The 18323-nt window shown below is 35.1% G+C and overlaps 1 protein-coding gene across 5 annotated transcripts in view; it reads left to right on the top strand.

Moving 5' to 3' along the window:
• Nucleotides 1-18323, top strand: part of LOC111418519 (protein Fe65 homolog) — a 112342-nt gene that overhangs the window by 77425 nt on the left and 16594 nt on the right. For 3 of the 5 annotated variants that reach the window (XM_071200660.1, XM_071200661.1, XM_071200663.1), the window contains 3 exons: nt 12475-12733; nt 13567-13632; nt 17654-18299. In XM_071200660.1, coding sequence (XP_071056761.1) covers nt 12475-12733; nt 13567-13632; nt 17654-18299 — 971 coding nt within the window. The remainder of the gene's footprint in view (nt 1-12474; nt 12734-13566; nt 13633-17653; nt 18300-18323) is intronic. The other 2 variants (XM_071200662.1, XM_071200664.1) reach the window with 1 other exon arrangement.

The raw sequence follows: 18323 nt of genomic DNA, 5'->3' as shown, positions 1-18323 counted from the left end.
ACACAAATTTACATATTTTTATGATACGAATTAAACTTGTTATTTACTTACATTTAATACATATATTATTGCATACGTTTCACAACACTAATAATTTATAATTGTCAGTGGCAGATCCTAATTTTGAATTAAAACATATTTTAAATCCGATTTGAATTTATAAACAACCACGGGGATTTGCCAATAATTACATATCAGAAATGGAAACTCAAAATCAGGGACCGACTAATGACGTCATCACAGCAAATATATTTGTGAAATAATCGGGATAATATTTATGTACAAATTACAAAAATTTTATTTTGCTTATTTTTGGTTCTTCCTGTATATAAATTTAGCGTTACGTTAAACTGGCTAAAGTCAGATTCATATGCAAATATACTAGATTGAGATTCGTCTCATTATACTTTCCCAGATAAGTTCTCAACATATTAATACAATAATTATTTTCTGAAACTGCAGAAAGTGCAGCATAAAGAGATAATAGATAATTCGCGTACACTCTCTAGTATATTCCTTTTGCCTAAGCACCTTCAGATTTTTTGTAACTCTATAAACTTAGGAATTATTTTCGACACAACCAAAGGTTTCGGCACTCTGAAACATCTTAACATAATTCGACTAGATTCTTTAGTACACTCCTTGTATCTCCGCACTTCCATGCCTACCGTAAGGACGCTGATTTTTTTTTGAATTATCTAGGGTTGTTCCAAGGTTCAAAAATAATAGTTCAGAAAATAAATCATAAGTTTTGAATTGAAAACACCAAAAATCCAAATGTGTACTCCTTCCCCTTATGGCAAATGAGGTTGTATTGATAGACACTGGACTGGAGGACTTACTTCCAGAGTTCTAGAATGCTGTAGTCCTTGGTTTTGGCGAAAATAATTCCTGGGCAAATCTCGGTTGCTGATATGCAGGGAACGTATTGAATGGTAAACACAAATCATCAAGAGTAGTCTCAGGGCATTGAATTTTTTGATTTTTCAGAAAATAAAATTTATATTTACTATTAACAACTACTCAAATTCAAAAATTCATTCTAATTGCAAAAGCGGATGTATAAATAGGCAGGGAGTATACTGGAGAACCTGGAATTTTCTAAATTAAAGTGAATAATTTTACGAATTTAAGTCTGATGTGTATTCAAATATGAATCAGCTACTTTTATGACAATAATTGAGATGCGTGCAAATGGATGCAATCTGTTCGACACTTAGGAGTGGACGTGTACCTTTGAACATAGTTTATACTGCGATTTCAAAGCAGTTGGCTTCGTGCTTGGTTTATAAATCTGTATATAATATTTATTAGAAAATTGTATGACTAAGGTTGGATTACCAAGCAAATCTATGGTCTCAATAATTTTGGAGACTTCTCATTAATGTTATTGTTGTTGCTAATAATGTATATGTTAGTTAATAGATTGGACTCTGATAAGCATCAGTGATGTATGTGTCGCAGGCAAATGGTTATTTCAGCTAGATAGTCAAATAGTCTTTTTCCTAGTCAAATACTGTCTGCCTAAGCAAACAGTAGTTCGTTAAAGTTTTATCATTAAATGTTTAGGCAAATACTATTGGACAAGACAAATAGTATCTATCTAAGCTTGTTTTAGGCAAATACCATTTTTTCGATACAACAATGCAATATACAGGTGTCCGCTGAAGTATCCGAGAAACTTTGTATATGAATTCTATAATTAATTTTAAGCACAAATGATTCTATTCACTTTTCTCGAATTCCAAACGGTTGTTGAATACGATGCTAAACAGTACAACACATTGCTAGGTTGGTTATGGAAAAATTGCGGTTTATTTTAATAAATGCTTAATGACACTGCAATTATTAAAGCTGCTCAATGTGACCACCGCCTTGTGCAATGCATAATTCAATCCTTTGTCGGAGCTCTCGTTTCCAGTTGTAGTTCTCCATATTGTTTTTTATCTCTCGAAACGCTGCATGAATGTTTTGTATAAGTACGCGTGTGAAGTTGGCCATAGATTTCAGCCATAGATTTTAAACTGAAAAAAATGCGTGATCGGGATATTCAATCGATCTAATTTCAACGGCATCGTATTCATGGTCGCCTCTTGTTTTAGATTCGAAAAGAAAATTTTCCTAGCCATTTCTTATTTTCCGGGAAAATCGATTTTCTTCAATCTTTCGCAAAATTCGGCTCGTTCGGGGTTTTTAATCGATCTAATTTCAACGGCATCGTATTCGTGGTAGCCTCTTGCTTCAGATTCGAAAAGAAAATTTTCCTAACCATTTCTTATTTTCCGGGAAAATCGATTTTCTTCAAACTTTCGCAAAATTCTGCTCGTTCGGGGTTTTTAATCGATCTAATTTCAACGGCATCGTATTCCTGGTGGCCTGTTGCTTCAGATTCGAAAAGAAAATTTTCTAAACCATTTCTTATATTCCTGGAAAATCGTTTTTCTTCAAACAATTGGGTTAGAAAAATTTTATTTTCGAATCTGAAGCAAGAGGCGACCAGAAATACGATGCCGTTGAAATAAAATCGATTAGAAACCCCGAACAGGCCGATATTTGCGAATGTTTGAAGAAAATCGGTTTTTCCGGAAAATAGGAAATGGTTAGGAACATTTTCTTTTTGCATCTGAAGTAAAAGGCCACCAGGAATAAGATGCCGTTGAAATTAGATCGATTAGAAACCCCGAACAGGCCAAAATTTGCAATTCTTTGAAGAAAAACGATTTTCCAGGAATATAAGAAATGGATAGGAAAATTTTCTTTTTGAACCTGAAGCAAGAGGCGACCAGAAATACGATGCCGTTGAAATTAGATCGATTAGACACCCCGAACAGGCCGAAATTTGCGAATGTTTGAAGAAAATCGGTTTTTCCGGAAAATAGGAAATGATTAGGAACATTTTCTGTTCCAATTTAAAGCAAGAGGCGACCAGGAATACGATGCCGTTGAAATGAGATCGATTAGAAACCCCGAACCGAATCGGCCGAAATTTGCGAATGTTTGAAGAAAATCGATTTTCTCGGCATATAAGGAATGGTTAGAAAATGTTCTTTTCGAATCTGCAGCAAGAAGCGACCAGGAATGTAATGCCGTTGAAATGGGATCGATTAGAAACCCCGAACAGCCCGACATTTGCTTATCTTTGAAGAAAATTTATTTTTCCGGAATATAGGAAATGGTTAGGAAAATTTTCTTTTCGAATCTGAAGCAAGAGGCCACCAGGAATACAATGCCGTTGAAATTAGATCGATTAAGAACCCCGAAAGAGCCGAATTTTGCGAAAGTTTGAAGAAAATCGATTTTCCCGGAAAATAAGAAATGGTTAGGAAAATTTTCTTTTCGAATCTGAAACAAGAGGCAACCATGAATACGATGCCGTTGAAATTAGATCGATTGAATACCCCTATCACGCATTTTTTTCAGTTTAAAATCTATGGCTGAAATCTATGGCCAACTTCACACGCGTTGTATAAGTTGGTCTCTATTATTAGGCCACATGAAAAAATCTAGTGGGGGAGATCCGGAGATCGCGGTGGCCAAGCAATGGGACCACCACGACCTATCCATCGATTTGGATACTGTTCATTGAGGAAATTCGTGACAATTCTTGCATAATGGGCGGGAGCGCCATCATGTAAAAAAAAAACATTGTTCTTCTAATTTGAATAGGAATGTCCTCAAGTAATAGAGGTAGATCGTTCTCCAAAAAAGCCTGCTACATTTCGGTGTTCAAATTTCCGTCGAAAAAAATGCGGTCCAATAACAACATTATTAATTATTCCAGCCCAAACGTTTATGGAGAATCTACTCTGGAAATGGGTTTCTCGAACAGCATGAGGGTTTTAGAATATCCACACATGTTCGTTACGAAAGTTGTTGATTCCATCTCTAATAAATGTAGCTTCGTCACAAAAAAGAGTTCTTGAAAGAGTATCCAGATGATTTCTCCACCATTCACAAAGGAGAACTCTTTAGGGAAGATCCTCGGGAAGAAGTTGTTGCACTGGTTGGTAATGATAGGGATACAGTCCGTTTTCCCGCAAAGTGTCATGCACAGCCGTCCTAGCTTGTCCAGTAAGTACAGAAATTCTTCTCGTACTAGTACCATCATCATTTTCAACAGCCTCAACCACTTCTGCAGCATTGTTTCTTCGTCTAATTTCTCTTTCACAAGTCGATTTAGGGAACGCACCTCTTAATCGAAGAGTTGTGAAGACTATACCGAAGGTTTGTCTGGAAAACGGCGGTTTGGGTATCGTCGTTGATATTCCCTAACTGAGGCGGTGGTACTATCGTTGCAATATCCATACACGAAAACCATGTCCGCATACTCTTCATGTGGATAAGTTGCAGGCATGATTGTAGCACAATTGATAACAATGATGACAATTAATGACCTGAATGTCAACCATTTTCGAGAAAAGTGATTAGAATCATTTATGCTTAAAATTGATCATAGAATTCATATACGAAGTTTCTCGAATACCTCAGCGGACACCCTGTAGAGTAGCTGTTCTCAATAAAAAAGTGGTTCTTATCGGTATCAGCCTACTTTTCTTAAATTAAAGGCACTAATGAGTGTCAAACGAATCTTAAATACTAAATACAAAAATTTACGTGTTTTGAAAATTATTGCTGGAATGGCATCTACTATTGCACATAATCTTATTTTTGAAACAAGTACACCTTTTTGTACTGCACTAAAATTTCGAAGGCTGGCACTGGGATTTTAACATCCATTGCCCAGAAAACAGTCACTGTGAAGTGCAGGCCTCTCTTAAAGAAATAAAGCATTCCTGGGGTTGGATTGGTTTGGTTTAAATAGCCTGAACATATTTTAGCCATATGCTATTTGCCTAGGAAAGTAGAATTTAGACTGAAATAAATGCAATGAAACTATTTGCCTAGGCAGATAGTATCTGACTAGGAAAAAGCTATTTACCTGAAACAACCATTTGCCTGCTACATATATGTCAACATATAACAAAGTACACAAATACTTTGTTATATATTGACAGGATGAAGCTTCGTCCAAGCAGCAAATAAATTTTTTTAAATTTCATGCCTAATTTTTCTTTTATCTTTGTGACATGCGCTTTCCCGAGCAGTTTAGCGTCTAGTGTTATATCCAAACATTTGCTGTATCGGCATATGGTACTTACAATTAGATATTGTTTATGCTGATAGGAATATGTTGGTTCCTTGTATTTATAAAATTAATATGGGTAGATTTACGCTCATTTAACTCCATTGCTCAGTCCAGTTGCTAACTTTGTTAACTAATGTTTGTAGATTTAGTGCCGTTTCTTCGTGATCTTTACCCACAGCCATTAAAGCAGTATCATGCTCTAATTCAAGAATGTCACTGGTGTATAGTAGTTAGAGGGCATGCTCTATTACATTGCCTTGCTAGAATATAAATTTAATGTTTAGCAACGGGTTAACTATAATAAAAAATAGTACACTGTTGGCATATATTCAAACTTGATGAGTGGAATACATCCAGAAACGTTGTCAAAAATTCAGTACTACACCGAGAGTTAACTCAAGTGCACTTCTCCTATAGCTGCAGTATCTTACGATTAAGAAATCTTCTATTATATTCATCAAATGCAGAATGGAGATTTCTACATCCATAAGCAACTATATCGTCCTATTTCGGATTTGTAAAAATATGTGGTATTCTGGAAAATGTGTCTTATAGAATAATAATTTTGCTATCACTAATGTGGCAACCGGTACTAATGCATACAGCAAATACAACTTGAAAATTACAAGTTTCGCATTTATTAATATAATCTTTGATATTTCGGAAGCCATGTCGTAATGTTTTTAGGAAACATGTATAAAAGTGACAAAACAGTTGGAATGTTCGTAGCAAATAAGTGACTAATTAATGACTAATTACCATTAGTTAATTGTTAAGGCTTGTGTAGAGTGGGGAATACTTCATCAAGCCCGTTGTATTGCTCGTAAAACTCCCCTTTCAAGCTGAAATAAGTCGATGTCGAGCAATTAGTACTCAATAAACTTTCGGGGCAAAAACTTTTTTATCGTAGAGAGTCTCGCATATCTTTGATCGTCACTCTGGTAAAAGAGATTCCACGTCATAGCTTACTAATATATCCTGTGGATCACTTCAACAAAATGTGTGGAATCTTTAATTTAAAGTGGGTATTTCATATAAAGGATGACAAAAATTTGGCGAAGTATTTTGCAAGCTGGTATAAAGGTGAGTACTTTCGGTAAACAATATCGTTTGCAAGAACATGCATTTTCGTTCCTCGGAATGTCCGGCGACTTCTGTGATATCCTTTTTTAATTCTTCTGTAGGTGTCAAAATTCGATAAATCTTTTAATATGTTGTCGCATATCTTTTTGTGAGAAAGGGAATATGTTAAAAAGTAAACATTACTAAATTTTTACATAAAAGTTGCTTCGCAAAGGATTTTCATTTTATTCTATTAATTTATAAACGACAGTATAACATAAAATACTAACTAAGAAATAAAGTAATAGCTTGAAGCGTCTTTTATATGATGAGTGCTACTCAAAAAAAACGTGAGTTTATGAAGCATTTAAAATATATAACGACAACAAAGTCAATAAACTGAATGCAATAAATGAAGTGTGGTAATCATCTATATTGCTGATGTTATTTAATATCCTAATGGCTCTCTCCTCTTTATCTTGAAAACTTTCTCAAAACTACCTGAGGGCTCCTGACCACAAACGTGTACGTGATTATTGAATAACACGAAGTAAGTAAGCATTTTTAAAATGAGTCGCGAAACACTTCCACTCAAGAGATGAAGATGTTAAATGTTGGAACTAAGAATTACGTACAACAAAGTAACGGTCGTTACAATATAGTAACTGGTAAAAAATGTTGGAAAAAACCATCAAGGAGATTAAAAAATAGCATTTTTTATTCCTTCAATCAAATCTATAACCAACAAATCCGAAATTTGGAGACCAAATTTGCAACATTAAAATTCTTCAAAAATTAATTCAAGCGCCCCAAAGCTCGGTATAAAAAGAAGAAGAACGTTGTTTTACCCCTTTCAACGACTTATCGCAGTACCGCGGTATATTCTTCTGTTACTATACTATTACTGCTTTTTTATCAATTGCATGATGGCGATCCTGGTGAATCATAGGCTGTTATAGAAATCTCTCCATCGGCCACGGTCCCTGGCTATACTTCTCATTTGTGGAATTGACATTTTATTCGTTTCTTTTTCTACTTTTCTCCTCCATATCATTTTGAGTCTTCCATGTGTCCTGATCCAAAGAGAGTTCCATTCTAGGACTCTATGACCAGGTTCATTTATGCAGGTCATCATTGTTACAGTGATTTATGCGAATTCCCTTTGTTTTATCTGCATTTATTTTTAAATTCACAATTGCAGCCACTTCTTTGAGGTCTCAGCTATAGCAGTTTATTTCTGCAGGAGTGTCATAAAGATTGGCAGGAAACAGAGGCGGCGCTACCGGGGGCTGCAAGGGGTGCACTGCACCCGGGCGCCGCCTAAAAGGGGGCGCCGGCGCCTTTTTAATGTTTTCTCCAACAATATCTTATCTTTCTTTTGCAGTACTTAGACCTGTCAGCAGTATCTAGTCTTCAGAAAGCAGTATTTAGTCTCCACAAAGCAATTTTAGTCTTTAGAAAGCAGTATTTAGTGTTCCAGACGCTGTACTTAAACCTGTCGACAGTATCTAGTCTTCAGAAAGCAGTATTTAGTCTTCTAGAAGCAGTATCTAGTCTTCTGCCAACGTTATGTATGTTTTCTCCAACAATATCTTATCTTTCTTTTGCAGTACTTAGACCTGTCAGCAGTATCTAGTCTTCAGAAAGCAGTATTTAGTCTCCACAAAGCAATTTTAGTCTTTAGAAAGCAGTATTTAGTGTTCCAGATGCTGTATTTAGACCTGTCGGCAGTATCTAGTTTTCAGAAAGCAGTATTTAGTTTTTTAGAAGCAGTATCTAGTCTACTGCCAACGTTATGTATGTTTTGTTCTTGATACTGACAGCTACTTCTTTCTGGGTGTCTATCATCATCTTTTTGGGGCCTCTTATTACCTATACGGATCTTGTACCACCCGGTACCTCATTTCTGCAGCTGTTACTTTGCTTTTGTGCTTTTGCGCATTCTTTTTAATTGAACACATAAGTATTGCCATGAAAAATCATGTTTGGTTTATAATCAATTTTTTGTTTTCTCTGAACAGTAATTTCAGACTTCATGTGGACTTTGAACAATGTAATTCCTGTTTTTTGCTGAAGTCTAGTTTATAACTATTGCAATTTCAGACTTTTTCTTGCAAATTAACCTTCTGACCAGAGTATTCCCGACTATTCCCTTAAGTTTGGTTTTTCACCAGTATAATTCTTAAATTTTTGCTGAAGTATGGATTATGATTATTCCAGTCTTTTTTAAGTTTATTTATATTTCTTTGATTATATATATTTTTTTAATTAAAATGCATTTTTTAACATTTTTAAATTAAAATAAATTGATAATGATTGTTAACCAAACAAATCATTCATACTTCAGAATCTTCTAAGATCATTTAATCATGATTTTTCTTCACACTACTCCACGAATGAGCTAGAGCATAAATAGTTTAAACAAAATTTTATGTTCAAACATTATCAAAATCCCATAAAGTCCAAGTCAAAAATCCAATTTCTAAAGGTTACTCGATCAGTTTTGAAATTCTTTATATGTATACTTGGATTCCTTATAAAAGCTAACCAGAGTTAGTTATGTAGTGTTACTGCATTAGCGCCGCATATAGTATAAGATCCTCGGTCAGCAGACCAGAGTTGTGAACAAATCCTTATTTGTTTAAAAATGTGGTGTCCTCCAATACTGAAGTGCCTCAGCCTTAAGCAGATGAAATTATACGTTCTCCATTTAAAGATAAGCCGAGGCGCAGCTATATATGCTATGTATGTTGTATCATCTGTCTATTCAAGCAAAATCATAGATTCTTTATTCTAACTTAAGCCGAGGCGCTTCAAAATCTGTTGTTCAATACTGAAGCACTTCGGCCACAAGCGACGTCGGCTTAATTGGATGAAGATATACCTTTTCCGATTAAGGATACATCGAGGAAGTTTTGCAGCCGAAATATGTTATTAATTATTGCATCAATAGTATTAGTTGCTTGGACCACTATTTTCTATGGCAGCAACGAGTTGTTGTAGACATAGTGTTTCAATATAACTCCGCTTTGTATGTTCGTTTGTTTGGCTGGTATATCATGTTCAATGTTGCCATAGCTAATTTCTTATTCAATTTTGCATTTTAAGCCTCTGCACTTAGGCTGTGCATAAATTAAAGATTAGCTTGAAAGTTTTGGGCTTGAGTAGCACACTTAAATCCTGCTTCTTGCTGATTTGATTAACTACACATACTTAATTTAATAAAGGTAATGAACATTTTTGCCAGCCACAATCGTTTCAAATGAACAAATAAGCTCGTGGTACTGTTTATCTCTACGTCGTAAATTATCTTATAAGGATTATTAGTAGTATTATTATTATAGGAGTATTTAATTTTCATGAAATATCGTTTAACGATTTGAGAAATGTCATTTCTACTTTTAAGAATACTTCCAGTAAAGATATTTATGGTTTAAATCCGAATATCATAAAAGTTATTCAAAACTTAATTATTATTCTCTTAGCTAAACTGATTAATCAATGTATTGCTGTTCATATTTTCCCAGATTGCTTAAAAATAAGTAAAGTGGTGCCTGTTTTCAAAAGGGGTTCAATTAATGAGGTTTCAAATTACAGACCAATCTCAATTACACCTGTTTTGGGTAAAATTTTCGAAATAATTTTATATAACCAGTTAATTGCGTATCTTGAATCCAATAACCTCCTAAACGAGTCACAGTTTGGTTTCAGGAAAAATAAATGAACCACCTCAGCAATTTGCAAATTAGTTTCATATGTTAATGAATGTTTTGAGAACAAACATGCACAGGCATCCTTTTACGATCTTACGAAAGCATTCGACTGCATATTTCATAACCAATTGTTAATTAAATTACAAAATTTTGGCTTTGATGCTGGTTCTGTTAGGCTAGTTAAAGCTTATTTATCAAATCGATTGCAACAAGTAATTTATAAAAATAGACTATCTTCAAAATTATCTATTAAGTATGGAGTACCTCAAGGGTCTGTGCTGGGCCCCATACTTTTTTTTATTATTTATTAATGACTTGGCTGATAACGTTCCTGCGTCAAGTAACATTATATTATTTGCTGATGACACAACCACTGTGAATATAAGTGATAATTTGCCAGATCTTTTTAGTGAGGTGGTTGGATCTCGGGGTTGCATTTTTGACTGGTTTTCAGCTAATCAGCTTAGCGTAAATGAATCTAAGACTCGGCGGTTAATCTTCTCATTACGTGCACTAAATGATAATGTTGATAACCCTACAGTCAAATATCAAGGAGTTCATTTAGATCGTAAACTTACATGGGAAGAGCATGCAATACGAACTACTAGTAAATTAAACAAAATTATTTACTGTATCAGAAATTTAATTGATATCGTTCCAGTAAATACACTAATAACAGCATACAATGGATATTTTTATGCTCACTTATCATATGCCATTCTCGCTTGGGGTCATTCTGCACATGCTGCTCGAGTGTTTAGCGCTCAGAGACGATGTATCCGAGTGATTTCGAATTTAAAATTCTCTGAGTGTTGTAGAACTAAATTTGTATAGTTAAAAATCTTAACTCTACCTTGTATTTATATATTTAACTGCCTCTTATACATTAAAAAAATATTCAGAATTTCAAAAGACACCATGATAACCTCGTAATTGATTATACTCGCACTGAAAGAGCTAGGGATGGCACTAATTATTATGGAATTAAATTTTTTAATTTCTTGCCTAATCCCATTAAACTACTTGATTTAATCAAAGATCAAAATTTAAATTTAAATCAAAGATCAAAAATTACTTGTTAGCGAGAGCATTCTACAGTGTGGATGAGTACTGTCTGAGCACTTTTGAGCCTTACTCGTCCGGATTTATGCCGTCGTTTATTGTGGATGTAGTTTTAAGATGTTCTTAATGTTGTTAGTTGACTAGCGGTAATGTTACATGTAGTTTTTATTATTTTTTTATGTATTATACGCTTTTTTTTTTGACTTGCGCAAATACTGTTGTATGACGTCGCCAATAAAGATTCATTATTGTATTATTTATTATTATTATGTTAAAAGTTTAATAAGTTATGATTAGTACGCGCTAGTTTGGTCGAATAATAGTGAAATGAGAGCAAAATACAATTTAAGACGCTGTATTTAGACCTGTCGACATCTAGTATCTAGTCTTCAGAAAGCAGTATTTAGTCTTCTAGAAGCAGTATCTAGTCTTCTGCTAACGTTATGTATGTTTTCTCCAACAATATCTTATCTTTCTTTTGCAGTACTTAGACCTGTCAGCAGTATCTAGTCTTCAGAAAGCAGTATTTAGTCTCCACAAAGCAATTTTAGTCTTCAGAAAGCAGTATTTAGTTTTTGAGAAACAGTATCTAGTCTACTGCCAACGTTATGTATGTTTTGTTCTTGATACTGACAGCTACTTCTTTCTGGGTGTCTATCATCATCTTTTTGGGGGCCTCTTATTATCTATACGGATCTTGTACCACCCGGTACCTCCTTTCTGCAGCTGTTACTTTGCTTTTGTGCTTTTGCGCATTCTTTTTAATTGAACACATAAGTATTGCCATGAAAAATCATGTTTGGTTTATAATCAATTTTTTGTTTTCTCTGAACAGTAATTTCAGACTTCATGTGGACTTTGAACAATGTAATTCCTGTTTTTTGCTGAAGTCTAGTTTATAACTATTGCAATTTCAGACTTTTTCTTGCAAATTAACCTTCTGACCAGAGTATTCCCGACTATTCCCTTAAGTAGCGGTAATGTTACATGTAGTTTTTATTATTTTTTTATGTATTATACGCTTTTTTTTTTGACTTGCGCAAATACTGTTGTATGACGTCGCCAATAAAGATTCATTGTTGTATTATTTATTATTATTATGTTAAAAGTTTAATAAGTTATGATTAGTACGCGCTAGTTTGGTCGAATAATGGTGAAATGAGAGCAAAATACAATTTAACATAATCTGAAGTTGGGGTATAATACGAATGGAATTACAAACTCCGAAATCCAATCTGTAACAGAAAATGTATACAAATTTCTATCTTGTAGTTTACTGTCTGTTACAAACTTGCTGGATAAGCACTTTAATGTACTTTATTGTTAGGTAAGCTTTATCTATTAGTTATACTTTCTTAACAGATTTTACAACGTCGGTTTCAAACAACGACACGAATTTGTTCTGATAAAAACTTTATTGTAATTTACGCTCTTTCGGAATTTTAAAGTTTCTTAAATGCTTAATGAATAATTATTAACTTTTTTTTGCAGAAAATGGACTCTTAAGTTATGAGAATCCAAATTACCATCTCGATCCAACCCGCTTAGACGACGCTCTCAATTCCAATACAGACGAAATTTACGAAGAACTTTACCAAGAATTGGACGATATTTGTAACTTAGGGGGTAAACTCTCTGGAAATACCGGAAGAAAGAGTTACGCTTCTTTGGATATTAGCACAATGGGTGTGGACATCAATACAGGACCCGTTACTAATCTGGACCCGTCCAATTTTACAGATAATAGAAGGTAAATTTTTTAAAGGTTAACTCTAAATTTTAAAAGGACACAATTTTTTTTTTCCTGTGTTTTGTTTTTTTTGTTCACGGTTCTACGATCACGTTAAATGATTGTCCTTGTAACACATCTCCTCGTTTTCATCTAAAAACTCGTTGTATTCTATCAGGAGATCGATTTATTCAAATCCGGTTGCCAAAAATAGGTTTTCGTTTTTATTCTTTCTTTTCATATTTTCTTTTATAGTTTGAGGTAGAGTTGTGGATGTCGTGCGGGGGTTCTCGTAGAGAGGGGTTCTTGTATCGATTTTTTATTAAGGAGACGCCGAGTCTACACGCAACGAGTGCTCCTATTGCCGTACACAAAACGGGGTTGCAAAATAAAAAAATTACTTGTTTTCTGGGTTTCAAGTCACAAATAAAACCATTATTTTTCGCGCGTGAAATGTTTTTGGAAACTTTTTACTTTGCAAAAGTAGTAAACCAAAATGATGAATATACTTCTTTTAAATTACGGTTTCAACATTTAACTTAAAAAAATATATGTAATCTAGAGCAAGCTAATGATATATTAACGACCTTTAAAGGTAAAAAGGGTTGTTAATGTCGGGTCTAAAATGTCATTGAACTTCCCCACTAAAGCTTCAAGGCATTTTATTCTTTAATAAATAACGATTTTTAAGCTCGTTTTGTATTAATGATATCGATACAAACAGCAATTTGTCTGTTTTTCTGTTATTGATTTGTTTTCTAAAAATAAAAATATCGAACTAGTTCAATAAAGAGACCATTTTTTTAAAAGTTTAAATTATTAAACAAGTTCAAAAACAAACATTTCTGTTGTAGGGGCAGTGGACACAATGGGAACCCTCTAAGCCCTTCGGATACAGTCTCCGCAAGTCCCCGAAAACAGTATGTAATTAAAATCAAAAATAGTTCCAAAAACCCCTTTAATACAAAAAAAGTTTTAATTTGCACTTTAAAGACTCTGAAGATGCGCGGCTAAATCCGAAACTAAAACTAGAGCTAACGCTAACACTGAAACTAATACTATACCTAGAACTAGAAACATTCGGGTTTAGCCATGCGTCTCTTAAGACGGGTAAACCCGAATGTTTCTAGTTCCAAGTCTAGTGTTGGTTCTAGTGATAGTGTTAGTATTAGATTACTAGAACCAACACTAGACCTGGTACTAGAACCATTCGAGTTTAGCCATGCGTCTGTAAGACGGCTAAACTGGAATGTTTCTAGTTCTAGTGATTTAATACTATTAATTTCGGTAGAACCAACGTTAGACGTGAAACTAGAATCATTCAGGTTTAGCCGTACGTCTCTCAAGACGGCTAAACCCCAATGTTTCTAGTTCTAGTCATCTAATACTATCAATTTCAGTAGAACCAACGTTAGACATGGAACTAGAATCATTCATGTTAAGCCGTACGTCTCTCAAGACGGCTAAACCCGAATGTTTCTAGGTCCAAGTCTAGGTCGGTTCTAGTGATAGTGTTAGTATTAGATCACTAGAACCAACATTAAACCTGGAACTAGAACTATTCGGGTTTAGCCATGCGTCTCTTAAGACGGCTAAACTCGAATGTTTCTAGTTCTAGTGATCTAATACTATCAATTTCAGTAAAACCAATGTTAGACCTGGAACTAGAATCATTCAGGTTTAGCCGTACGTCTCTTAAGACGGCTAAACCCGAATGTTTCTAGTTCTAGTGATCTAATACTAACAATTTCAGTAGAACCAACGTTAGACATGGAACTAGAATCATTGAGGTTCAGCCGTACGTCTCTTAAGACGGCTAAATCCTAATATTTCTAGTTTCAAGTCTAGTATCGGTTCTAGTGATAGTGTTAGTATTAGATCATTAAAACCAACATTAGACCTGGAACTACAACTATTCGGGTTTAACCATGCGTCTCTTACGACGGCTAAACTCAAATGTTTCTAGTTTTAGTGATCTAATACTATCAATTTCAGTAGAACCAACGTTAGACCTAGAACTAGAATCATTCAGGTTTAACCGTACGTCTCTTAAGACGGCCAAACCCGAATGTTTCTAGTTCCAAGTCTAATGTTGGTTCTAGTGATAGTGTTAGTATTAGATCACTAGAACCAACAGTAGACCTGGTATTAGAACCATTCGGGTTTTGCCATGCGCCTATTAAGACGGCTAAACTTGAATGTTTCTAGTTCTAGTGATCTAATACTATCAATTTCAGTAGAACCAATGTTAGACCTGGAACTAGAATCATTCAGGTTTAGCCGTACGTCCCTTAAGACTGCTAAACCCGAGTGTTTCTAGTTCTAGTGATCTAATACTATCAATTTCAGTAGAACCAACGTTAGACCTGGAACTAGAATCATTCAGGTTTAGCCGTACGTCTCTTAAGACGGCTAAACCCGAATGTTTCTAGTTCTAGTGATCTAAGACTAACAATTTCAGTAGAACCAACGTTAGACCTGGAATTAGAATCATTCAGGTTTAGCCATACGTCTCTTAAGACGGCTAAACCCGAATGTTTCTAGTTCCAAGTCTGGTGTTGGTTCTAGTGATAGTGTTAGTATTAAATCACTAGAATCAACACTAAACCTGGATCTAGAACCATTTCGGTTTAGCCATGCGTCTCTTAAGACGACTAAACTCGAATGTTTCTAGTTCTAGTAATCTAATACTATCAATTTCAGTAGAACCAATGTTAGACCTGGAACTAGAATCATTCAGGTTTAGCTGTACGTTTCTCAAGACGGCTAAACCCGAATGTTTCTAGTTCCAAGTCTAGTGTCGGTTCTAATCATAGTGTTAGTATTAGATCACTAGAACCAACACTAGACCTGGAACAAGAACCATTCGGGTTTAGCCATTCGTCTCTTAAGACGGTTAAACTCGAATGTTTCTAGTTCTAGTGATCTAATACTATCAATTTCAGTAGAACCAATGTTAGACCTGGAACTAGAATCATTCAGGTTTAGCCGTACGTCTCTTAAGACGGCTAAACCCGAATGTTTCTAGTTCTAGTGATCAAATACTAACAATTTCAGTAGAACCAACGTTAGACCTGGAGCTAGAATCATTCAGGTTTAGCCGAACGTCTCTCAAGACGGCTAAACCCGAATGTTTCTAGTTCCAAGTCTAGTGTCGGTTCTAGTGATAGTGTTAGTATTAGATCACTAGAAACAACACTAGACCTGGAACTAGAACTATTCGGGTTTAGCCATGCGTCTCTTAAGACGGCTAAACCCGAATGTTTCTAGTTCTAGTGATCTAAGACTAACAATTTCAGTAGAACCAACGTTAGACCTGGAATTAGAATCATTCAGGTTTAGCCATACGTCTCTTAAGACGGCTAAACCCGAATGTTTCTAGTTCCAAGTCTGGTGTTGGTTCTAGTGATAGTGTTAGTATTAAATCACTAGAATCAACACTAAACCTGGATCTAGAACCATTTCGGTTTAGCCATGCGTCTCTTAAGACGACTAAACTCGAATGTTTCTAGTTCTAGTAATCTAATACTATCAATTTCAGTAGAACCAATGTTAGACCTGGAACTAGAATCATTCAGGTTTAGCTGTACGTTTCTCAAGACGGCTAAACCCGAATGTTTCTAGTTCCAAGTCTAGTGTCGGTTCTAATCATAGTGTTAGTATTAGATCACTAGAACCAACACTAGACCTGGAACAAGAACCATTCGGGTTTAGCCATTCGTCTCTTAAGACGGTTAAACTCGAATGTTTCTAGTTCTAGTGATCTAATACTATCAATTTCAGTAGAACCAATGTTAGACCTGGAACTAGAATCATTCAGGTTTAGCCGTACGTCTCTTAAGACGGCTAAACCCGAATGTTTCTAGTTCTAGTGATCAAATACTAACAATTTCAGTAGAACCAACGTTAGACCTGGAGCTAGAATCATTCAGGTTTAGCCGAACGTCTCTCAAGACGGCTAAACCCGAATGTTTCTAGTTCCAAGTCTAGTGTCGGTTCTAGTGATAGTGTTAGTATTAGATCACTAGAAACAACACTAGACCTGGAACTAGAACTATTCGGGTTTAGCCATGCGTCTCTTAACACGGCTAAACTCGAATGTTTCTAGTTCTAGTGATCTAATACTATTAATTTCAGTAGAATCAATGTTAGACCTGGAACTAGAATCATTCCGGTTTAGCCGTACGTCTCTCAAGACGGCCAAACCCGAATGTTTTTAGTTCCAAGTCTAGTGTCGACTCTAATGATAGTGTTAGTATTAGATCACTAGACCTGGAATTAGAACCATTCGGGTTTAGCCATGCGTCTCTTAAGACGGCTAAACTCGAATGGTTCTAGTTTTAGTGATCTAATACTATCAGTATCAGTAGAACCAATGTTAGACCTACAACTAGAATCATTCAGGTTTAGCCATGCGTCTCTTAAGATGGCTAAACTCGAATGTTTCTAGTTCTAGTGATCTAATACTATCAATTTCAGTAGAATCAACGTTAGACCTAGAACTAGAATCATTCAGGCTTAGCCGTACGTCTCTTAAGACGGCTAAACCCGAATGTTTCTAGTTCCAAGTCTAGTGTTGGTTCTAGTGATAGTGTTAGTATTAGATCACTAGAACCAACACTAGACCTAGCACTAGAAACATTCGGGTTTAGCCATGCGTCTCTTAAGACGGCTAAACCCTAAGTCTAGTGTTAATTCTACTTTTAGTTCAATAAAAATATAAAACAATCTATCGCTGAATAACAATTAAAACTAGAACTTACATTAGACCTAGAACTAGAATGTTTCTAGTTCTATGTCTGGTGCTAGTTCTAGTTTTAGTTTAATGAAAAATATACAACAATCTAACGCTAAATAACAACTAATACCGTTATATTGACATTTTATTGTAATAATATTACTTAATAAAAATAATGAACAACAATAATTTTGTTGTTCCAGTTTATGTGAAAATGATGAAAAGGACAATCGCGACGATGATTCAAACGTCCCTCATATCGTCGGCCAATTAAATAATGATTTATATGCAATCCCAGTTAAAAGAAGACAACAACAAAAATCGTTCGATGAAATAGATACTTTGTCCTCGTCCGATAAGGAACGTTGCGACGATTCGGATTTACCCCAAGGTTGGGAAAAGCATGAGGACAACGACGGACCATATTATTGGCATATTAAAAGTGGTACGATTCAACGAGAAGTACCCACAATGCCCTGTACTGAAAAATCGGATAAATCCGAAATTAATAATTACAAAGAAACCGATAGTTTGCTATCGAAATACGAATCGAGCATTATAAATACTGTTACTAGGAGTAATACAAGTTCTGCTTTGGATTTGGATTATTTGGAGGAAAGGAAAAAGAAGGATGAATTAGCTTTGAAACGGCGAAGTTACCCGGCTAGATCAGAACCGGAATCTAAAGATTGTTGTCCGGTGCGATTCGCAGTGAGATCTTTAGGTTGGGTTGAAATTGCTGAAGATGATTTGACGCCGGAACGAAGTAGCAAAGCAGTCAATAAATGTATCGTTGATCTTTCATTGGGTAGAAATGATCTTTTGGATGTTGTTGGAAGATGGGGAGATGTAAGAAGTTATTGAAATTACTTT

The sequence above is a fragment of the Onthophagus taurus genome, chromosome 11 (assembly GCF_036711975.1).
Source record: "Onthophagus taurus isolate NC chromosome 11, IU_Otau_3.0, whole genome shotgun sequence".
Lineage (NCBI taxonomy): Eukaryota > Metazoa > Arthropoda > Insecta > Coleoptera > Scarabaeidae > Onthophagus > Onthophagus taurus.
The sequence above is the reverse complement of the archived record's forward strand: the minus strand, read 5'-3'. Positions and strand labels throughout refer to the sequence as shown.